Below are 22,550 nucleotides of genomic sequence, written 5' to 3'. Positions count from 1 at the left end.
TACGTGGGTTAGAAACAGCGGAAACTGAAAGTTTAATGCCAGCGCCTGTCCCTGGCTGGCCGTGTCCCCCTGGGCAGGCAGAAGGAGACTCCAGGCTGCTCTGATGGGGAGGAAGCACCGTGTCACCAGGAGACACAGAATCACCAGCACAGAGCCCCCTGGTGAGGGGGTCAGGACAAGGAGCCAGGAGGTGTGGGGACACCACGCGGCAGAACTGAAAGACGCAGGGACTCCACCCACCCCCCGCCGAGGGCCCTGGGTTCCATCCCCAGCACGGCGGGGACACAAGTAAGAATAAATGGAAAACTAAACGTGTTAAGATGTCGAAGTGAGCAGGCCCCCAAGACAGGCGCCAAGCCCAGCTCTTCTGGAAGAACTGGCCTGTCTCCTGCGGCTGGTCATGGGTGGGGCCCGGGGATGGGGACACCACAGGCCCTGGAGGCAGAGCACGGGACCAGGACGTGGGGTGGCTGGCGGCACAGGAGTGTGGACTTAGAAGCGGGACCCGGAAGCCAGGCTTTCAGAGCAGCGGGTGGGTGGACAGGAGCCACGCCCTCCGCGAGCAGAGGGGTCATTCAGGAGGGAGCAGGAGCAGGCCGCAGGCACAGACAGAAAGCCTGACTGGAGACAGAGCCACCAAGACTCCAAGCCAGCGCCCCCCAGCCACCCTCTGCAGATGGCTAGATACAGGGAAGAGAGTAGGGGGGACTAACATTTACAGCCCCTCCCACTCAGTCCCTGAAGAGAACAGAATATCCCAGTGGGAAAACTGGCCAGAGCCTGGGTCGGCCAGCACTGCTCACCAGGGGGGGCTGTTAGGCAGACCAGGGCCCTGGAGCCTGGTAGAGAAAGGAGATTGGGATTCCTATGCCAGACGCCCTCTTCAGAAATGGCACATCACACACCGCACTCCTATACTATAAGTCTTTTTTGTAGTACTGGGGATTACCACCAAGTCACATTGCAGCCCTTTTTATTTTTTATTTTGAGACAGGGCCAAATGAATTGCTGAGGCTGGCCTCTAACTTATTTACGATCCTCCTGCCTCAACCTCCCCAGTCAGTGGGATCACAAGCATCACCACGCCCAGCTGTACTGCAAATCTTAAAGCCATTCTGGGCCTTCAAACCTGCTCTCCAAACCGTGGGGGAGGTTGGGAAGGAAGCACAAGAGAGCCAAGCTGTGGTGAACCAAGGCCAGATGTTAGGAGCGGAGGAGCAGCACACGTGTGCAGAAGCAGCACTTGAGGCTCAAGCCTCAAGTCACAGGCACAGGCAGGTTGGGGAGGTGGTCCCTGAGGGAGGTGGCTGTGCTCGCCCTGTGGAAAGGCTCTCTGGCTGCCGGGTGCCTGCCAGGTGAGTGCCGGCATCAAGACCCGGATGCAGGAGGACGGATGGCCTCCGCGCTGCCCAGGGACGAAGCTGGGGACTCACCTGACGTGGATGAAGTCCCGCAGGTCCTCGCTCACGCCCACCAGGGAGCAGTAGTTGATGGTGTAGGTGGCGTTCACCAGCGTGATCTTCTTCTTGTACGCTTTGCCAACCTCGAAGTCCTGGAGAGTCAGCAGTGGCTGACCCCAGGCCTCGGCAGCAGCCTCGAGTTGCCTGGGACCCTGCTGCTGCCCATCCTCAGGGCGGCTCAAGGGGTGGCCTGGGCCAGGGAGGGCTCCCGGGCCTCCCTCAGCTGCCCGCCAGCCTTGGCAGATGAGGCTCCACAGAAGCCGTGGGGAAGAGACAGGAGGGAGGCTCAGGCCGGCCACCTTGGCCTCACCTGCTCCTTCACCTGCTGACATGGGCCAGCAGGCCACGGGGGCTGGACTCCTGGGGGCCTTCTCACGTGAAGCCAGAATCTGCCAGGGCAGGGGCCTGGTGGCAACTGCCCAGTCACATCCCCATCCCGAGAGGCCCAGGGTCCTTGTGGCCCACGGTGCCTCCCGAGCCTCCCGCACTCTCGGCTCCTCACACCAGAGGCAGCCCTACGGTCCACACGGTCTGCAGAGGTCAAGGCAAAAGGCCCTGGGGCTGACCGTGGGCTACCCAGCCCCTGCCCAGTGCCGCCTTGGGCTCACCTGGAAGTGGACCAGCTGGGGCTTGCTGTTGAAGGGGCAGCCTTTGAACTCCCGCCCCAACGCCACCTGCTTGTGCACCACCCCGCGGCGCAGCTGGGCCATCGTGCGAGCCAGGATGTCCTTGTCCATCTTGGTGCCGCCCACAGGCTTTTGGTTCACGTCCTCCTTGTGCTCCTTGGGTGGCAGAGACAGAGGAGGCCCGGTGGCTCAAGACCCGAAGCTGACCAAGGGCAGGGCTGAGCCCAGCTGCTGAGGAAGGCCCACTTCAGGGATCGGTGCTTCCCAGAGAGAAAAGTGGGAGGAGGAAGACAGCTCGCAGGACGCAGGGGACCCCCAGGAGAGACGGAGGGGAGGGGTCTTGTAACTTGCTGAGTCAGGATGAGAGGGGGTTTTTGGAAAGTTCTGCAGGGAGAATTCTCCAGGGCAAAGTCGGGCCAGGACAACCTCTCGCACATCAGCAGCAGAGCCGGAGTCCAAGATGGCCCCAGGCTAGTTCTGTTTCTCCTGGTGAGGAATCTGCTTGAGTCCTCGGCTCAGTCAGCTCATGGGACAGCCCAGGCCTGACCGCCATGGTGGGAAGCCACCTGGTACCTGCCTGGCACCCACCTGCCCCCCCTCTGCCTCTGGGTCCAGTGGCACAGCCAGCCAGGCCCGTCTTGCTGCTTCCCACCAGTCAGGCTTTGCCAGAGCCAGTCACGGCCTTGCCCTGACGGAGGGAGCCCACGTCAACAGGAGCCGGGCGGTGGGCAGCCCCTCCCCAAGGGACGGAGCACACGGCGGCCACCACAAGCTGGGGACACGCCTTGCGATCCCGAGGTCCAGCACTCTGGGTGGGGCTTCCCGAGGGGTCGTGGTCATCCGCACTCAGCCTTCCTCTAGAAACGCTTCCCGACAGAGAGCGGCGATGCAGGGCCGTCCCTCTGCCTTCCAGCCCTTCCCCTCCCGGCCACAGGCAGCAGTGCAGGGCTGACCTCTGAGGCCCCAGGGACAGGCAGCTAGACTCAGTGGAGAATGGGACCATTGTGTCCATGCTGGCCCCCCTGGGGAGGAGGAGGGAGCCTTGAGGTTTGAAGGAGGGTGGCACTGGCAGTGGTGGGCAGAGGAAGGAGCCAGAGATGGACAGGGGCAACAAGGAGAGTCCTCGGAGCCAGGGACGAGGGCCAGGGAGAGTCCCGCAAGGCCCTGCCGAGGAGAGGAGAGCTGTTACCTGGTACGGCATGTAGTCTTCCCTCCAGAGCCCGGGGATCTCGGGTTCAGCCAGCGTTTCCTGCTCTCCACTGGTGGCCCCAGTGACCCCCTGCACAGACTCACTGGAGTCAGCTTTCAGGAGCCAGGAGGGCTCAGGGTGCGCTGCAGCCTTGACCTCCTGTAGGCAGGATGCAGCAAGATACACTCAAGTCAGGACTGCAGCAGCAGGAGGAAGACAGGTTGCGGGAAGCCTGCAGGAAGCCCAGCCTTCGCAGCCCCTCCTCTGCCTGGAGAAGACGCCTGGCTCCGCTTTCCACCTAAAATGCAGCTTCGGCCTTTTTACACTCCACTTTTCTGCAGTGCTCAGCAGAGTCCTCAAGAGACTCCCTTTCATGGCAAGGCGTTGGGATGGATGGATGTCTGGGACCGGCACCGGCCCCCCCCCCACTGCTCTGCGGTGCTGGCAGGGGCTCCTCCTGGGGGACCTGCTGCAGGCCCAGTTGAGGAGCGGGGGAGTCGGGGTGCTGAGGGGAGGCCGGAGGCCTCGCAGGACAGAGGAGAACGTGCAGAGAAGAGCAGGGAGGGCAGTGGCAGAGGCCCTGCCCGCTGGCCGGGAGCCCGGCCCCAGGGGAAAGGCAGGGCACAGCCGGGCCACAGAGGCCTCGTGGGCTCAGAGGCCCAAAGGGTTACCTCCCTGCCCCCTGGCACCACGCAGGCCTGGGTGTGGCAGGTGGGCAGAAGCCTGTCCCTGGCAGTGGGTGGAAACGTGGTGGGCTGCCCTTGGGCCAGACCCCGCTTACACTTGGGTGCAGCAGGTCGGCCGAGGGTGGCAAGGGCCCTGGCAGAGCTCAGAGGGAGTCCATCCCACTGGGGATGCAGAGGCTGTGTCCCTGGGCCCTCCATGTCCTCCTCCGCACCTGGCCCAGGCCCTTCCACTGCAGCCGCCTGATAGCAGCAGCGTCCGCTCACCAGTGGGTAGCTGGAGGCCACAGCCGTCTCCCCGGTGCAGACGTGGGCGATGTAGCTCCAGGTCCTGTCTCGAAGAGTGCGTCCCCGGGGGGCTCTGGCCGGGAGCCGCTGCTTCTTCTTCCGGTTGCCCTCCTCGGCCACCTCTTTCACAATCCGACCGACGATCTCCTGCTTCCGGAGCTCCTGCCCCTCCTGGAAGGTCCTGTTGGAGCGGCTTCTCAGACAGGATCCGGGGGCCACTCGGGCCCAGTGTGGCTCAGCTTGGCCTTGCTGGCCGCCTCCCAGAGGCTCAGGTCCAGCCCAGCAGGGCTCTGAGGTCAAACATCCCGGTCTCAGTGAACCGCTGGCCTCTTTGGGGAGGGATGATGGGGCCCCAGAGGGCTGCCGCGCTGGAGACCCAGGGCTTGAACGCCAGCCCTGCCTCCCCTGCCTGTCCGGCTCTGTCCTGCTGGCCCCTGTGACAGTCCCCACGATAGGCCTGGTCCTCACAAGCTGCCCTGTCCAGGTTCCCAGGCTATCTGCTGGGCACAGAGCAGGGCAGTGCCAGGCCTGAGGACATCACTCCTCCTCTCTGCTGCTCCTGCCAGGCGCTGCCCAAGAACCAGGCCTAGGCAGGCAGGGGCCATGACAAAGGCCCAGGGGTGAGTGCGGGACTGAATAGGTCACAGCCAGGCTCCACGACACCTCGCTCCCTGACACAGTCCAAGAGAGGGCGGGAGGCCAGCAGGGCGGGAGGAGAGCGAGGAGGAGGCCGAGGCCTGAGAAAGACCTTTGCAGGGAAGTCCCTGGGGCCGTGTGTGCAAGTGAGCAGCCCTCCTCAGAGGCCAGTCCAGGAGCCCATGGCAGGACAGCAGGCAGCACCAGCTTGCCCTGGGGAGAGCAGAGCCAAGCCCGGGTGGGGTGTGGAGGGCGAGTCCCAGCAGCACCCAGGAGGAGGGACACGGCCCAGGCCCCCCACAGATGCCATGTGGGCGGCAGGAATGGAGGGTCCCAGCCAGTGGTGGGCACAGGCCCACCTCCTCGCCTGCTTCTGGGAAGGTGAAGAGTGCAGGGCCCAGGCTCCCTGGAGACCCCCTGCACCTGGGGGCCAGGGGTGGGCAGGGGGAAGGTGCAGAGGGGGTCTTGGCAGGAGCCGCAGACTGGCTGGGGTGAGGGCCGTGGCCCTCTCCCCCTCCTGTGCCCGCCTGCCCTGGAGCAGGAGTGGGCTTTGCTGTCACCTGCCCACTCTCCTGCCCTCACCTCCTCTGGGCCTCCAGGTGCTGGCGCCGTTGCTGGTGGACCAGGTGCCTGAAGGCGTCCCCGCCCTGGGCCAGGATGGCCTCCTTCTCTGCCTTGGCCTTCCGCTCGGTCAGCGCCGCCCGGGCCCGGCCCCAGGCCTGGACCCTGCGCAGTGTCTCCTGGAAAGAGGGCGCCCTGAGGCCCAGGCCGAGGCCCAGGACCTTGCGCAGGACCTCGCCCACGCCCAGGACCACGCCCACGCCCACGCCCACACCCAGGGCCTCGCCTTTGCCCAGGACCACGCCCAGGACCACGCCCACACCCAGGACCACGCCCAGGACCACGCCTACCCGGCTGGCGGCGATGCTGTTCTTCAGGGCCAGCACCGCATCCATGCGCTGCCTCAGGTGCTCGCGGGTCTCCGACTCCTCCCCGCGCTCCCGCTCCCGGACTCTGGAGGAAGGTGGGCTTGTGACAGGGGCACTTGTGGTGACACCAGCCCACATGGCCACGGCGCTGCGGGAGCGGGCAGCTCTGCGGTTTGGGTGACTAGGTGGTGACGGGAGGACCAAGGAGCTGCTCAGACGCCGCGGGTGCCCACAGGACGGTCCTGGGGGTGGGGACGCACCGTCCCAGGGAGGCCTTCAGGAACTTCACGGCCACCTTGTGGTTCCTCTGGGCCTCTTCCACCAGCGTCTGGTGTCGAAGTCCCAGCCCCTTCTGCACTTGCAAGGACTTCCTGCAAAATCGTGGGCCAAGCGTTCAGCCCTCGGGGCTTGAGTCACTGTGGGAGCGGCCTGCCCAGTCCCTGCGCTCTGTGCCGCCCCACACAGCTCTGGCCAGGCTGGGAGGGGGCACCGGGCAGGCTGGCACCGCAGGCGATGGGTGTTACGTGAGATGCTATGGGGGGCTCTGGTTCAAGGAGCCCTGCAACAGCAGGGTCTGGCTCAGGGTGGGCAGGGGTGTGGGGGGGAAGGGGAGGAAGAGATGGGGGGGACACCGGAGATGGAGGCGGCAGGACCCTGGGTCCACAGGAAGGAGCAGATCTGGCCACCAGCTGGGCGTGGTGGGAGTGGTAGGGGTCAGGAGGACCCTGGTCCTGGCCTGGCAGCTGGACGAAGGTGGAGGCCAGATGTGCAGAGGAGGCTGGGGCTTGGGGCTCCAGAGGAGAGGCCTGCTTCCAGGTTGGGGAGGGAGGAGATCCAACTGCCCTGAATCCCTGGGGACAGTCTGGTAGGTGGCTGAGCAGGAGACCCGGTGACTGTTCCAGGGACTGGGCAGGAGCACTGGTTGGGGATGCAGAGAGCAAACTGGCTGAGGAGGAGGAGGAAGTGGGCAGGAGGAAGGGCCCACAGGTCTCAGTGCTGGGAGCATTTCAGGGGCAGGGAGCCTAGGCCGGGCCAGGGGGACAGACACAGAGAGGTTGGCAGTGAGAGGAACTTGGCAAGCCCTGGTGCAGAGGGCAGAGGGGTGGGCAGGAGCCAGGCAGGCACTCTGGGGCGGGGGCTGGGGCGGCTCACCGGACCCTCAGCTGCTGGTTCTTGTCCGCCTTCTCCAAGGCTTCCTTCTCCTTGAAGAGCTGCTGGGCCTCGTGCACCTGGAGACTCCTCCCCCTGGCCTCTGCCTCCTCGTGGTGGGACTTTCGGAGGGCCTGGAGCCGCCCCTTCTGGATCTCAATGTGCCACAAGGCGTCCCTTGCAAACAACACCACGGTTTACAGGAGGCCGAGACCTGCTGGCGCTGGGACCCGCGGGAGGCCTGGGTTCTGGCACGGCCTGGACCAGCACTCCAGTGCTGGACACTGTCAAGGACAACCGTGGCTCCCGCCTCTAGGAACCCTCTGGGCCCGACCTCAGCTGGAGACTGAGGTCCCCCTGTTCTGCCTCCAACCTTATGAAAATCACCGACTTGTCCAGCCTCTGACCTTGGGCAGTTCTGTCCACCATTGGATAGTGTGGCCTCTCACACACGATGCCCCTTGAGCTTCTAGCTCAGCTCGGGTGGGATGGGGGTGCAAGCAGGGGAGGGTAGAGGCTGAGAACCGTGCTTCCTGGGCCTCAGGGGCCCGCCCTGGTGAGCAGCAGTGAGTTCCTACCCACCAGAGCCCACCACCTGGACAGCTGCCCTGGGCCTCCCCAGTAGCTCTGCCCGGCACTGGGCTCTGTCTGCACCCACAGGTTTCAGCCCCCCACTCTGCTTCATCCTCGAGCGCACCCCACATGGTGGGTGCGGGAAGTGCTTGGTAGATACTCTTAACCATTTTAAGAAAATCCCCTTCTGAGCCTTTTTACTGCTCTGTGCTGGGGATGGAACCCAGGCGGCTCCACTGACCCCCCCCCCCAGCCCTTTTCATTGTATTATGAGACAGCGCCTTGCTAAGTTGCCCAGGCTGGCCTTGAACTTGAGATCCTCCTGCATGAGCCTTCTGAGGAGCTAGGATCACAGATGTGCACCTCTGAGCCTGGCGGCTGAGAGTGTTTTAAAACAGAATCGTCACCATGGAGTTGAGGCCATTCTCTCCATCACAAGACCTGTGGCGGGTCCCCGTGCTGTGGCGCCCTCGAATGAAATCAGCCTCACATCCCCCCACAGTGCTGGGGACGGAACCCAGGGTGCTCTATCACTGAGCCACCCCCTCACGCCTTGGTATTTTGATTTTGAGACGGGGCCTTGATGCGTGGCCCACCCTGGCCTTGAGCTTGCCATCCTGCCGCAGCCCCCCAGTGGCCGGGATCGCAAGCGTGGCCCGTGGGCCTGCAGTCAGCCTAACATCTCCCAGGGAAATCACAGGGTGCAAGCTGGACAGGGGCCTGGTCCCTGTCCCCTGCAAGGTGCTCACGCTGAAGACCGCCATGCCCAGACGTGTTTGGTCATCAGAGTGGTGACGTGTGCAGCACGTGGCCCGTTTCCTTCTTGCTTCACCTGCCCGCCCGTGTTTCCTGGGGGACGGTCGGGTGTGCGTTTCCTTTCTTGCACTGCCTTCGTGGCTTTAGTAGCAAAGCGATACCACTTGTTGGGAGCTGGGGATGAATTGTGGGTCCATCTGAACGCGCGGTGTCAGCCTGACCTCTGAGACTGCTTCCTTGCCTTGGCAAACGCCCTGCTCAAGGAGAACCCTGTGGCACGTGGAATCTATTGGCTCAGACAGGTTCAAACACACCTCCCTGGAGGTGGAAAGCGATACTAGGGCGCCCAGGTAGCCTCGAGAGACCAGCTGCTGGCGGAGGAGGCACCACCAAGTGAGGGTCCCCAGTCAGGCTGGCTTCCCACAGCCTGGCCTCGAAGGACCCTCCTCACAAAAAGACCCTTTGGTGTGTTTCACTACAAATAAAGCCTTTGCCGGCTTCTCCCTGTGTTAGGGTCGGACCCATGGGGCTCTTCCACCCTAAAACCCCTGCTGTCAATGCATTTCTTGTTGTTTGTTTTTAAAATTTTTTTTTGAACCAGGGCCTTGTGCATGCGAGGTAAGCACTCCACCAACTCAGCTCTTACCCAGAGCCTGTTTTAGTTCTTTTTAAAATATTTTTTAGTTACAGGTGGACACAAGACCTTTACTTCTATGTGGTGCTAAGGATGAGCCCGGGTCCCGCCCGTGCGAGGCCAGCGCTCACCGCTGAGCCCAGCCCCCGCCTCTTTATTTTCAATTCTACTTTTTCAGCCTTCTATTTCCGGCCGGCCCACACCTGCCATGTCGCACAGGGCCACGCAGGACGCGTGTGACAACCACTCCATTCGACACTTGGGCCTGGTGTGCTCTTTGTTGGGAAATTTGAAACAGTCGCTGGCTTTTTAATGATGGGTCCCTTCAACTCTGGGACTGGAGTGTTGCTGACTGCCCCTGAGGCCGTCCCCACTGCCCTGTGGCTCTGTGGCTGGGCCACGCAACTCCAAGCTGAGGACTTGTGCTGCCGGCAGCTCTGGACGGTGCCGCGTCCTGTTCTGTGGAGGACTTGGGTGAGGGCCCGTGCAGCCGTGGCAGAGGCGGAGGCTGGTGATCTACAACCAGCCCCCCTCGCAGCGCGCAGTCCTGGAGGCGGGGGTCCAGGGTCAAGTGCAGGAGGACAGGGTCTGGTAAGTGTCAGGTGCAGGACAGGCTGAGTAAGCTGTCTGCAGGGCGACCTGGCCACGCCGACCCTCTGTCTGGTTCTTTATCCCCTGTTTGCTTCAAGCCCAAACGCCCAAGCCCCCGCTCAAGGCTGAGCGCTCAGCCCCCCTCGCACCAACAAGGCGGCTTGCAGACCCAGAGGCCCCATTAGATTTGGGCTGTAAAAACTCCCTCCTGCCGCCCCCCCCCCCCTCTCCTCCTCTGTTGTTCTGCTGCAGTAAGGATCTCTTGGTCACTCCGAGTCTTGTGGTCACTTTCCTTTCAGCAAGGACCTGTCCTCTTGGCTGTGCTGTCCGGGCGTCCTCGCAGGAGGGGACAAAGGGACAAAGGCTGCCATGAGCCCTTTCAGAAGGACGCTGACCACCTCACAGAACCCCGCTGGTTCCTCACCTGGGCTCAACTTCCAGACCACAGTGACTCTCCTAGGCCCAGGTGTGGGGACAGGGTCAGCGCAGGTGAGCCGCAGACCCCTGAGCACCAGTGACAGTGACAGCAGAGCCTCCCTGCTGGACGACGCTGGTCCTGCTCTGCTCTCCCGGGCCAGCTCCTCCCGCCATCGTGCACGAGGGCGTCTGCAGGGTGCTCGGAGCCGAGTGCCCTGCAGGACGGAGCTGGCTCCCTGGGCAGCTCTGCATCTCTTCAGAAGCCACTTCTTGTCCCTAAAGCTCTGCCAGAGCTCTTCACTGGGTGCCAGTGGTCACCTGCCACGCTTGCCCAGGCTGTCCGGCCAGGGAGGTGCCCCGGGCAGCTCGGCCCGGCTGAGGGCTTCTGTTCACCAGCCACGACGTGGCCCTCCAGGCCCCAGACCTACGCTGCGGTGGTGAGCTCCAGCCGCGGTGGGTGGGTGGGTGGGCCCGAGGCCAGGGCACGGGGCAGTGCCCCATCCGTGGGAAGGTGCTCGCCCTCGCTGAGGTCCCTGGCCCGCACCCAGGCTCCACCACGTTCAGATGCCCTGTGGTCCACATCACTGGGCTTCAGCTGAAATCTGCAGCCCGGTCAGTTTGTCCAGCCCCAGGACAATGGCAGGCCACCACTGCTGGTGAGAAGCAGCAGGAGACACCCACCTGAGGGGTCCTCCCCTCACCCAGTGCGTCGTCTCAGGGGATGACCTCTCAGGGTCAGCAGCAGTCCAGCAGTACCACCCTCACCCTTCCTGGCGGAGGCCCATGGACGAGGCCCAGCTCTCGGCTGGTCAGCTTCCACACAGCCAGGGGCTCGAGGACAGAGGAGGACCGTGTCCTGCCTTGGAACTGAGGGGTGGTGGCCATCTGAGCTAAGCAGTCCTCATGGCCCTTGAAGGTGTCATGAAGGCTTGTCTTCTCTGTCCCGGTGGTGGCCGCAGTGACAGTGACGGCACTGGCATCTCAGAGCAACAGGTGCCACATGTGGGGACAGATCCAGGTCTGGCAGGAGAGGCTGAGGAGAGGCTGGGGAGAGGCTGGGGAGAGGCTGGGGAGAGGTTGGCAGGAGAGGCTGGGGAGAGGTTGGCAGGAGAGGCTGGGGAGAGGCTGGGGAGAGGCTGGGGAGAGGCTGAGGAGAGGCGGCTGCAGCCTGGGCAGCGTGCACTGGCCAGCAGCATGGCTGCTGGGGGAACATGGACGTGGGAGCCAAGATGCCCACAGTCCCTTGGCGACCCTGTATCTGATGTAAAGAGCACAGAGGCCTGCCATGTGTGGGGACGTGCCCTGCGTTGTGGCACAGGGTCCCCCAAAGGCACTGCAGTGGCCCTCTAGGGAGGGGCTCGGTGTCTCGGTTGGTGGGCAGAAGGGGTTTGGCAGCTAGCAGACCTTGGGGTCCCTAGGACGGAAGCAGAGGGGAGCCCCCTGAGGCCCCGTCACTCATCGGGGTGGTGGCCGGGGGAGGTGTGCACACTGGGAAGAGGGTCCTGGGTCGGAAGCTGACCCACACGTGAGGGACGGCGGGTCAGAAACCCGCCCTCCGAGCACCACAGCAGCCCCAGGAGGGCAGTTCGCTGGGGTCTGTGGAGGGAGAGGCAAGAGTGCTGGGACCCACTCCCCCCAGCCCTCGCCCGCTGGTTCCCACGGCCACGTCCTGGGCGGCTCTGCACTTCCCGGGGGCCGCGAACACCAGCGTGGATGGTGACTAGACATGGCAGGGCAGGCCAGGGGCTGGACGTCCAGGCCCAGGGGCCAGTGTGGGTGCAGCAAGAGCCGGAGCTGCCTCTCTTGCAGCAAGGGGCACCCAAGGGAGCCCTGGCTCTCCCTGTGCCTGCTGCCCTTGAGGCTGGAGAGCCCCACTTGTCCCGGGAGTGTCACAGCAGAGCCACCATCCGGCCCCCCGGCTGTGCCCAGGAGGCTTCCTGGTGCAGTTAGTGACCGGCTTCCGTCCCCCAAGAGCCTTTCTGCCTCAGCTGTCCAGGCTCGACCACCAAGCGCCACTGGGGGTCTCAAGGCCGCAGCTTGCTCCCCACAGGGCCTCTGGAGAATCGTGGAGGCACTTTGTGTGTGAGGGCCACTGGGATTGGGCGCAGGGCCCTCGGCCGCTGGGCCACCCCCAGCCTGTTCTGTGTTCTATTCAGAGACAGGGTCTCACTGAGTTGCTGAGCGCCTCGCCTTTGCTGAGGCTGGCCGTGAACTCACAGTCCTCCGGCCTCAGCCTCCAGGGCCACGGGGCTCACAGGCGTGGCCACCACACCTGGACTTTGGAGGTGCTTTTTAACGGCTTCCGTGGAAGCTCAAAGAACCGGAAACAGGAAAAGGAAACAACCAATTCACAGCTTCTCACCCTGCAAACAACCGGAGAAGAGTGTGCACTGTCTCCTCTCAGCTGCCCCTTTAACACGCTGCCTGCCGGTGGGCACCTGGTCCTGGGGCCCGCCCTCCGCCCCGGCCCCGGGCGCTGCCCGCTTACTCGGTCTCCCTCAGCATGGCCGCGATCCTCGACTGCAGGTCCTGCTCCTTCTGCAGCTCTGTGTGCAGGCGTCTGGACGTGGCCTGGAGACGGCCCACGGCGGCCCTGGAGCACCGCCACGGGGGACGGCACAGGTCAGCACCAGGGGCCTCCGCGTTTTCGGGAGTCAGTCTGTCTGAACTGGTCAGCTCGGGCCTGGGGAGGGGCGCTCACCCTGTGGCCTCTCCTGTTCTCTTGGGAAGCTGCGGGCCCTCAGAGCACCCGGGGACCCCGAGTCCCCCCCTCGGCCTCCTCCCTCCTGGGCTGCCGCTCTCCCCGGGCACCACCCACTGGGGCGGTGAGCAGGTGACTTCCTCATGGTGACATGCTGGGGGCTCTGCCTGGGGGAGGGGCCTGAGCAGCACTGACCAGCGGCCCTGCTGTGTGGGGACGGGCCTGAGTGAGTGGTCAGTGGTCAAGTCGGGCCCATGTGGACACTGGCTGCCACTGGAATCTGGGTTGGGGGGCCGTGAGGGCCCTGGACCGCCCTGGCAGCATGGTCGTGCCTGGCCCCGGCCTACTGGCTGCATACCACCTACATGTTGTTGGCCGCTCTCTCCCTGGCCATCTCGGCGGCCACGGTCTCCTGCTGTTTGCTGAGGAGGTCCACCCTCTGGCGACAGGCCCGCAGCTCTTCTCTGAAACGCCCAACGAGAACTGGGTGGTGGCTCTGAAGCTGCAGCCTCGCCCGGCTGGGGGCTGAGGTAGCGCCTTTCCTAGGTCCTCTGTCCAGTGACAGGACAGGGCCTTGTCACCCACGTTCTCAACATTCTGCCAAGGGACTGGCTCTGCGGCCAAGGTCACCCACAGCCCAAGCGTCCCTGAGTCATGAGCAGTTGGCACTGCAGCTGGCCATTTCAGAACACTGGCTGGAGTGGTCCTGGGGGCCTGACCACACACTGGCTCCTGTCACGTGACTTTGGCAACAAAAGAGAACCCCAAGGATGGCTGAAGGGACATTTAGAGGAGAATTGGGAAACAGCAGCAGGAGGTACCCTGGCATGATGCTAGGCTGGACCAGTCTCCCTGGGGGCCTCGTGGGTGGCGGCCATGAAGAAGAGTGCTCTTTAGAGAGCAGCCAGGTGGCACAGTCAGCAGTCTGCCGTCAAATAGTTCAGTAAGAGAAACGGACGATGCAGGGCCCGGGTGACCGCGGGGAGGCCAGCTGGGCCGCGGCCAGCAGCTCACCTGGTCTTCTGGAGGAAGAGGCCTTTCTCCTCCTGCATCCTGTCCAGCAGGTCCAGGTGCCGGCGCAGCTCCGTCTCCTGGGTCCTGTCTCCCCCGGGGGCCGCACTCCTGTCCTCTCCAGCACCGGCGGTGGCAGCGCATTCTTCTCTCGCTGAGCTTGAATCCAGGAGGAGGGCAGCGGGGTTGCCCCCTGCCCGGTGCCACCCCGCAGACCTGCGCCTGCCCGCCCTCCCTGCTCCACTGCAGGAACGCCCCCCGGGAATCACCCGCAGTCTCCCGCGGCAGCCGCGCTCTCGGGGCCCTCGGGGAGAGACTCCACCTCCAACTCCAGTTCCGGGTGTCTTCCTGGAAATCGAGGTCAGAGTTAGACAGCCAACAGCAGCCGGGCGCAGCGGCCCCGCCTGAGATCTCAGGGACTTGGGAGGCTGAGGCAGGAGGATCACAAGTTCAAAGCCAGCCTCAGTGACTTAGTGAGGCCCTAAGGACTTGGCACCCCTGGGTTCAACCCCCAGTAGGAAGACGAGGACAGCAAAACCAGCTTAAACTGGATGAGCAAGGGTAGTTCTCAAAGTGTGGCCCAGGGAGCCCTGGGGGTCTGTCGATTGTCTCAGCACAATGTCCTGTGCCTGCAGTGACGTGGCTGGAGGCCACGGGACAGGCAGGTGCAGTGTCCTCCACTGACCCAGACCACACCGTTTACAACAGTTTATTCCTGCTATGGGCGATAAGTGAATGAGTGTGGATAAGCGAATGAGTGTGGATAAGCGAATGAGTGTGGAATTACTTTCAACTTAACTTCTTAGCACAGTAAATATGGAGTTTGGGAGCCCCTTGGGTTTCCAGACTTTTTAAGAATGTCTTGTAGCTGGTTTTCAGACAAGGACTTTGAGGCTCCTGGTGTGAGTCACTGTGGACTTCCAGCTGACCAGGCCAATGGAACCAGGGGTCCCTCTCCACGCTCCGCTAGGTCTCTGTCACAGAGACTGAGAAAGGACTTTGAAAGGCACAAGTGCACCCACCACCACAAGGAGGGCGAGAGAAGGACACACCGACCAGAGGGGGACGCTCAGGGACAGGGTGCTGCGGGCAGGAGCCACCTGTGCAGACTGTGACAGCTGCCTGGGCAGCGAGGTCCAAATCAAGGACATCTCAGGAAGATTTCAGATCATCAGAAAATTTAAAAAGGGAATCTAAATGCGTCCAGGAAAAGAAAATAAAAATAGGTCACATTCAAAGGATGGGGCTAAAAATGGCATCAGTTTCTCAATAGTGACGCCAGGACTGGAGACTGTGGTCTGCACTGTCAGAGCCTCAGCTGAAGACAGCAGGATGAGCTCCCGGGTTGGGAAACACGTGGATTCAGTGGGCACGGTCTCGCGGGAGTCCAGGGAGCCGAGGGGCAGCCGTGAGGCGCGTCGCCTATTTTTCCCGGGCCTCCTTTACCATCCTCCATGGGCAGGATGCTGTCTGCAAACTCCTCTCCAGAGACCAGGCTAGTGGCTCTCTCCATGTCGAAAGGTAGAGATCGGCTGCAAGAAAGTTATCACAAAATACAGATCAACAGGACCCGAGATCTTAAAAAATGGACTTTATAATAATCAATAACTTTCCTTAAAAAGACATTAAGAAAGAGAATAGATAAGTCACCAATTAGGGAAAAAATACTTGTAGCACAAATATCTGACAAAGGTCTTGTATCCAGAATATGTAAAGAGTTCCTGCACATCAATAACTCAAAGACCAGATTCCAGCTTAGACAGACAGAAGGTGTAGAGCCGTATGACACGAGAAGATACAGAAATGGCCAACGAGCACGGACACGTGGTGTGACACCCAGAGTCACGGGACGAAAACTAAAGCCCTAGCACTGTGTGTCCCCGAGGTGGCCGGGAGTCACACCATAGGTGGCACAAGCTCTGGCAAGGACTCGGAGCCATCTGCAGCCGTGAGTGTGACTGGCGGGAATTTCTTGTGAAAGACCCTAACAACAGGCCCCCGATCCTAAGGACGGCTGAGAAACTGCCCGAGGGCGTTCACGGAGGGTCGCGCTCCCTCTCATAGCTCCAGACTGGAAAGAGCCCAGGTGCTGGACAGGAGGAGGGAAGGACAGCTCGGGGCACCTCTGGGAGCAACAGAAGGGGCGGTGCTGGCCGTCAGGCGCGCCCAGGGCTCTCTCTCGAGGGCCTCTGCAAAGTCGTGAAGTGGACACAGGAGTACGCTGAAGCCCAGAGCAGCAAGCTCGGGCAGGGGGCTGAATTCGTAGGGTGGCTTCCGCGTGCCAGGATGGACGGCCAGGGAACTTGCGGGGTCTGGGGCCACCCTCTACCTGGCTGCACAGATGTATGCCGTTGTCAAAATGGATCCGACCAGACGTTTCTGACCTCTGTGTCTGCCAGCTGTGGTGGCCACGCCTGGGACCTAGCTGCGTGCAGGCTGAGGCAGGAGGACTGCAAGTTCAAGGCCATCAGCAACTTAACAAGACCCTGTCTCAAAGTCAGAACCAGAAGGAGCTGGAGATGGTGCTCAGTGGTCGAGCCTCCGGGGTCCCTTCCCAACACCACACACAAAAGACTTATGTGTCTTATCTCATGCTCAGCTCACGTTATCTCACTAGAACACACACACACACTCACACACACACACACTCTGCCAAGGTTCAGGGGCTTAAAGACCTTGAGAACACTGATCACGCCCTCCTCGTCTGGGGATTCTAGGAGGACGCCTGTGGACACTCTTGGTATGGAATTTTACATCCCTTGATCAAAGATTTTCCACTCAAGAAACAGTGTTAGACATAGATGCTCTTTAGTACCTCGTCATTTCTTGTGAAAGTCAAGTCTGAGGTACGACTTCATTTACTCTCTGTCCAACCACAAATACGTGCTTGTTCTAACGCCCATCGTCACGTTCTGCTCACACCGTGGTCAACATGGAAAGAGTGCGTGGTGAGTGCTTGTGTCAGTGTGTGGGCACAGACGTCCCGTGTGAGGACAGTCTCTCCCTGACCCCGGGGGTGAGTCTGGGCGGTGAGCACAGGTGTCCGTGCGGGAGATGCCCAGAGCTGGGAACTGGGTTTCTGTTGCTTAATTCAGCCACTGCTTCAGAACCAGCCGCTAAGAATATGTTCAATGGCTCAGGATGTTTCCCGGTTACATTATGAATGAATCAATGCCAGTGATTTAAACTGCAAAAAACACTTTGCATTAAAGTCCCAAAGGGTAGGATTCTAAGTGCCCATAAAACACCCACCACATTCTCCCCACGTGGAAGGACAGACTTGCCCACTGCTCTGTGCTCTCTGGGGTTGTCAGAAGACACTTGTAAGTGGCCAGACCTGTTCAGCTCTGTCTCAGGACCTTGGTGCGGCTACCCGACTGCCTCGCTGGACGTACAGTGGACCGCAGCATACATATACTCTGAGCGTCCAGGCACAGAGGCGCGCCCTCCTGGCTCTCAACTCTCACCCCACTCTAATCCTCTGAAACGGTACAGATTCCTGTTTCCACACACGAATCTACAAGGACCCGCAAACTGGGAAATGGAAGGACGAGTGTGAAGGCCCCGGGGGTGGGGAGACCTAGGCCAGCACCTGTGCAGGGCTCGGGCACAGGAGAAGCGGCTGGAGAACCAAGGGTCACTCTGTGGCTCTCAGGAGAGCTTGGAAGGGCCACCTTTGGTACAGAGGCTGCCAGTGTGCCAGCCAGCACACTGAAGTGGTAAGAAATGCTATTTTCAAAAACAGTCTCAGGGCTGGGGATGTGGCTCAAGCGGTAGCGCGCTTGCCTGGCATGCGCGGGGCGCTGGGTTCGATCCTCAGCACCACATACAAACAAAGATGTTGTGTCTGCCGAAAACTGAAAAATAAATATTAAAAATTCTCTCTCTCTAAAAAAAAAAAAAATCTCAAAAGTCTAATTCCCTGCTCTCCAGAGGCACTGCCTGCGCTTTAAAGCTCAGAAAGAGGCACACCGTGGTGGCCATGAGCAGGGAGCGGACAGAGGCAACCAGCACACAACACTCTGGGCACAAGCCGCGGCGGCAGTAAGCAGCCACCGCCCCCATCCCCCGCTGCTCAGCGACAGGGCCACGTGCCCAGCAGATGCCCAGCAGATCCCGCCAGGACAGCAGGCATGGCCACGAGGGGCCCCTGAGCACACGGGCACCAGCCAGCAGACCCCAGGGGGTCACACCATCCACCCAGTAAGCAAGAAAGAAGGATCCATAAAATCCAACATCCCTTTCATACTTAAAAAAGTCGTGAACTTGTGTTAGAAATGAACCTCACAATACGAACGTCAACCAACAAGAAAAGATGCTCACCATCATGGCCACTAGAGATGCACATTAAAACTACCCCAAGGTGCCATCACACTCCAGCAGAATGGAGGTCATCAAGAACACAGGTGACCAAAGTGCTGGTGAGGGTGCTGGTGAGGGTGTTGGTAAGGGTGCTGGTGAGTGTGTTGGTGAGGTTGCTGGTGAGGGTGCTGGAGAGGATGTTGATGAGGGTGTTGGTTAGGGTGTTGGTGAGGGTGCTTGTGAAGGTGTTATTGAGGGTGCTGATTAGGGTGCAGGTGATGATGTTGGTGAGGGTGCTCATGAAGGTGCTGGTGATGATGTTGGTTAGTGTGTTGTGAGGATGTTGGTGAGGGTGCTGGTGAGGGTGCTGGTGAGGGTGTTGGTGAGGGTGCTGGTGAGATGTTGGTAAGGGTGCTGGTGAGGGTGCTGGTGATGTTGTTGGTGAGTGTGCTGGTAAGGGTGCTGATGAGGGTGCTGGTGAAGATGTTGGTGAGGGTGCGGGTGAGGATGCTGGTGAGGGGGCTGGTGAAGGTGCTGGTGAGGGTGGTGGTGAGGGTGGTGGTGAGGGTGGTGGTGAGGGTGGTGGTGAGTGTGCTGGTAAGGGTGCTGGTAAGGGTGCTGGTGAGGGGGCTGGTGAGGGTGCGGGTGAGGATGCTGGTGAGGGGGCTGGTGAGGGTGCTGATGAGGGTACAGGTGAGGGTGGTGGTGAGGGTGCTGGTGAGGGTGCTGGTGAAGGTGCTGGTGATGATGTTGGTGAGGATGCTGGTGAGGGTGGTGGTGAGGATGTTGGTGAGAGTGCTGGTGAAGGTGCTGCTGAGGTTGCTGGTGAAGGTTCTGGTGAGGATGCTGGTGAAGGTTCTGGTGAGGGTGCTGGTGAGGGTATTGGTGAGAGTGCTGGTGAAGGTGCTGGTGAGTGTTCTGGTGAGGGTGCTGGTGAAGGTGCTGATGAGGGTGCTTGGGCTGCAAACTGGTGCAACCACTCCGGAGAGCAGTATGGAGATTCCTCAGAAAACTGGGAATGGAACCACCATTTGACCCAGGTATCATACTCCTCAGCTTATACCCAAAGGACTTAAAATCAGCAAACTACTGTAACACAGCCACATCAGGTTTATAGCAGCTCAATTCATAATCGCAAAGCTCTGGAACCAACCTAGGCGCCCTTCAACAGGTGGGTGGATAAAGCAAATGGGGTGAATACACACAGTGGAATATTACTCAGCCATGATGAAAAATGGAATTATGGCATTCGCTGGTAAATGGCTGGAAATGGAGAACATCGTGCTAAGTGAAATAAGCCAGTCCCAAGAAACCAAAGGTGGAATGTTCTTGCTGATATATGGAAGCTAACCACAGTAAGGAGACGGGAAGAATAAAAGTTCCGTAGATCAGACAAAGGGAGTGAGACAGGAGACACGTATTTTTAGTTCCATTGTGGTGAAAACAATCAATATTTGTACATTTAAAAATTGCCGAGAGAGTAAATTTCAAATGTTCTCACCACAAAAAGTGTTGCGTGTTTCTGTGACAGGTTGACCGGCTCGGTTTAATTGTTCATCGAGGACACCACCTCGTGCTCCTCGACTCATCAACTGTCAGCCTGCCCGTTCAGGGAGCCCTCCACAAGCCGCAGGCCCAGCCACAGACACTGAAGCTTCAGGACTGGGAACCAGGGGCCAGGCACTGCTCAGTGTACCTGCCCAGTGCACCCAGGGCCAGGGAGGAAGAGAGGAGGAAGACCAAGAACCCAACAAGGAGGCGCTGGGTCCCCAACGAGAAGGTCCAAGGGCGCAGGAGGAGAAGCATCTGGGACGCAAGGTAATGCGGGAGCTCACTCACGTTGCGGAGACGCCTCGGTGACGAGAACCGAGCGTCTTTCCATTTACAACCACAGCGGAAAGAATGAAGCCCTTAAGAATAAACACAACAGCAGACGCGTGGGACTGCTGAGACAAACGGCAGAACCCCGCGGGGACATGAAGCCGACCCCTAAAAGTCAGTGGGGCCAATGGCCCAGTTCCTTCAACAAACAAAGGTCCCAGGGGGAGAGGGGAGGGGCCACTGCAGATCAGTGGGCCTCCCCACTGTGGGGACCCTGCCAGCTCAAGCCAACAGAGTGGCATGCCCTGTGACCATCCCTGAAAACAGCACAAGTTGGATTTCATTAAGAAACCACCGCTGAAGCCGGGCGAGGAGCACACCTGTGATGCCAGCCACCTGGGAGGCTGAGGCAGGAGGACTGCAAGTTCAAGGCCAGACCCTGTCTCAAAGTGACCCCACTCTGGTGGCTTAAGGGATGTAGCTCAGTGGTAAAGCACCCCTGGGTAAAGAAGGAGGAGGAGGAGGAGGAGGAGGAGGAGGAGGAGAAAAAGAAAGGACTGTGGGAATTGATGATGATTTTATGGTTATTGGTAAAGGCCACCTTCATCTACCTGGGGGTGCACACCAAAGCTCGCGGTGAGCCGGGACACCTCCGCAGTCCCGTTCTGGACCAGCAGGGGCCCAGGCTGGGTAGCTGCTGGTGCAGGGTGGCTGCGGGCCTGTGGCTCATTATCTTTCTTCCTGTTCTCTCTCTCTCGCTCTCTCTCTCTCTCTCTCTCTCTTTAGTTATAGGTGGACATAATATCTTTTTATATTTATGTGGTGCTGAGGATCGAACCCAGGGCCCCAAGCATGCTAGGTGAGCGCGCTACCTCTGAGCCCCAGCCCCAGCCTCTCTTCCTGTTCTCTTGACTCTGAAATTTCCCATAAAGAAAACATGAAAACAGAAGAAAGTCTAAATGGTAAATGCAGGTTCAGGAGACTCATGTTTCCAAGGTACCAATTCTTTCCCAATTTGCTCCATCTTCCCTAACCCCTCCAAAGTCCCACCAGGAGAGAGGGAGGGAGAGCACACGCAGGAGGACAGTGAGGGACCTGTCCCTGACTTAGCACCTACTGGAGACAGGACAAGGACAGTGTTGATGAGGAGCAGGGGGCGGGCACCCTGTAGCACCAAGACGGACTCTCAAGCAGGACATGGATGGGTGGTGTTTGCAGAGACAGATGCACCGGGGGAGCCGGGGGAGCGCAAGCCTGACACTCTCTGGTGCTGGCCCGGACACAGAGCTGTGGGGGGTCATGCTATGGGGGTCTGAGAGGCAACCGGCGCCTGTGACGAGGTTGGAGGGCTTGGGTGCTCTGCTTCCACAACAAGTGACCCCACTCTGGGGTGACCCCAGTTCTGGAGGCCAGACATCTGAGATGACCTCACTGGGCTCCCTGAGGTCCCGTGTGGGGATTCAGCCCTGTTGGTTACCACTGCCAAGATGTGCGTAAGCGTGGCTGCCCCTGGCCACCCTAGCTGGTCTTTCCTGCACGTTCTCCCCACAAACCCCATATTTGGAGCCCAGCCCCTGGGCCCTGGCTCCCTGTGCACCTGGCTCTTCCATGGTGTCTGAAGGCAAACCAGGTACGTTCAGACAGGATGGGTCCTCACTCTTCTCTTGACCTGGTGTGGCTGCCGCCCAGGACCACGCTTCTGTCCTCCAGTCCCCAGGACACTGCAGGCTGAGAATCCTGGACCTGCACTCTTCAGCCTCAGGGCGGAGGGTGGTCCTCCCACGCTGGGCTGCTCTGGGGCAGTGAGCCGCATTTCTTCTGGAGACCCTGCACAGAGCCCCCTGCTCCCTCTCCCACCTTCTACAGTGCCCTCACTCCCGCGCCCCAGGCCTCATCCTGCCGTGGTCAGAGCCCGAGTGGCTGGCTGCGGGGATTCTGGTTCTCTTCTGCCTTAAAGGACTCTGTGAGTACCCTGGGCCCGCCCTGGTGACCTGGGGACACCACCCACTTGGGTCAGCAACCTCACTGCCCTGGCCTGGACTCTGAGGTTCAGAGGACAGGGCACAAAGTCACGGTCCAGCCTGCTAGGCCCTTTGGCTAGGGGGCTGTCCTGGGAGTGCACCTACGGACTCTGATGCTCTTCAGGGAACTACCCGGGTGGGCCTGCTGCAGGCCCCTCTCCTGGCCGGGGGCTCCTCCAGCCCCTGGTGCTAAGGGCCTTCCCTGCGCTGGCAGGGCCGTGTCCAGATCTCTCTCTTACAAGGACCCCAGCGGTGCCCAGCAGGGACCCTGCTCCAAGATGCCTCACCTCAACTACTCACGACCGACGGCCCTTCCAAAGAAGGCGTCTGAGAGTCCACGGCCCCGAGGGTTTGGGAGATACAGACGCCAGCCCCGCGGCACCCACCTCCCCAAGGCCTGCTCGGCCCTGTCCGGCGACAAGCCCTCGTCAGCGGCCCAACCCGGCGGTGGCCCGCTGGCCCTCTCGGTGGCTCTCGGCTGCGACGCTTGCGGCTCCATGGGAACGCGCACACAGCCCCGCGCAGGCGCGGCCCGCCCAGCTCGCGGTGGGAAGGACCGACGACGTGAGAAACGGTGGCGCTTGCGGACGGCGGGCTCGGCCCTCGCGCAGGACTCGCGGCTGCACCGCGCGCACCTGCCCGCACCTGCCCGCACCTGCCCGCACCTGCCCGGCGCTCGGGGGCTGCACGGTGTGCGCTGCGGATCCCTTTCACCAGGCTCCGCGGCCGCGCTGGGCCAGGATGAGTGGGACCTGCCCCTTCG

At 61.1% G+C, this 22,550-nt stretch overlaps 1 protein-coding gene across 9 annotated transcripts in view; it reads right to left on the bottom strand.

Moving 5' to 3' along the window:
• Positions 1-22,269, bottom strand: part of Cfap74 (cilia and flagella associated protein 74) — a 39,912-nt gene extending 17,643 nt beyond the window's left edge. For 8 of the 9 annotated variants that reach the window (XR_006847212.2, XR_006847213.2, XM_046424587.1 and 5 more), the window contains exons 1-14: positions 22,075-22,251; positions 15,090-15,175; positions 13,913-13,991; positions 13,647-13,802; positions 12,998-13,096; positions 12,420-12,524; positions 6,964-7,137; positions 6,072-6,182; positions 5,794-5,896; positions 5,465-5,622; positions 4,226-4,427; positions 3,276-3,434; positions 2,069-2,242; positions 1,434-1,552 (exon numbers count right to left, since the gene is read on the bottom strand). Coding sequence is in view for 7 of the 9 variants with exons in the window: in XM_046424587.1 (XP_046280543.1) it covers positions 1,434-1,552; positions 2,069-2,242; positions 3,276-3,434; positions 4,226-4,427; positions 5,465-5,622; positions 5,794-5,896; positions 6,072-6,182; positions 6,964-7,137; positions 12,420-12,524; positions 12,998-13,096; positions 13,647-13,802; positions 13,913-13,991; positions 15,090-15,156 (1,706 nt within the window). In the remaining 2 variants the exon portion in view is untranslated. Of the gene's footprint in view, positions 1-1,433; positions 1,553-2,068; positions 2,243-3,275; positions 3,435-4,225; positions 4,428-5,464; positions 5,623-5,793; positions 5,897-6,071; positions 6,183-6,963; positions 7,138-12,419; positions 12,525-12,997; positions 13,097-13,646; positions 13,803-13,912; positions 13,992-15,089; positions 15,176-22,074 lie in introns of all 9 variants that reach the window. The other variant, XM_046424588.2, reaches the window with a different exon arrangement.
• Positions 22,270-22,550: the final 281 nt, after the last annotated feature.

This window comes from Marmota monax, unplaced genomic scaffold (genome assembly GCF_021218885.2).
Source record: "Marmota monax isolate L192 unplaced genomic scaffold, Marmota_monax_Labrador192_F-V1.1 WCK01_AAM20220418_F8-fsc00080, whole genome shotgun sequence".
NCBI classification, from domain to species: domain Eukaryota; kingdom Metazoa; phylum Chordata; class Mammalia; order Rodentia; family Sciuridae; genus Marmota; species Marmota monax.
This window is presented reverse-complemented; position numbering and strand designations above follow the sequence as displayed.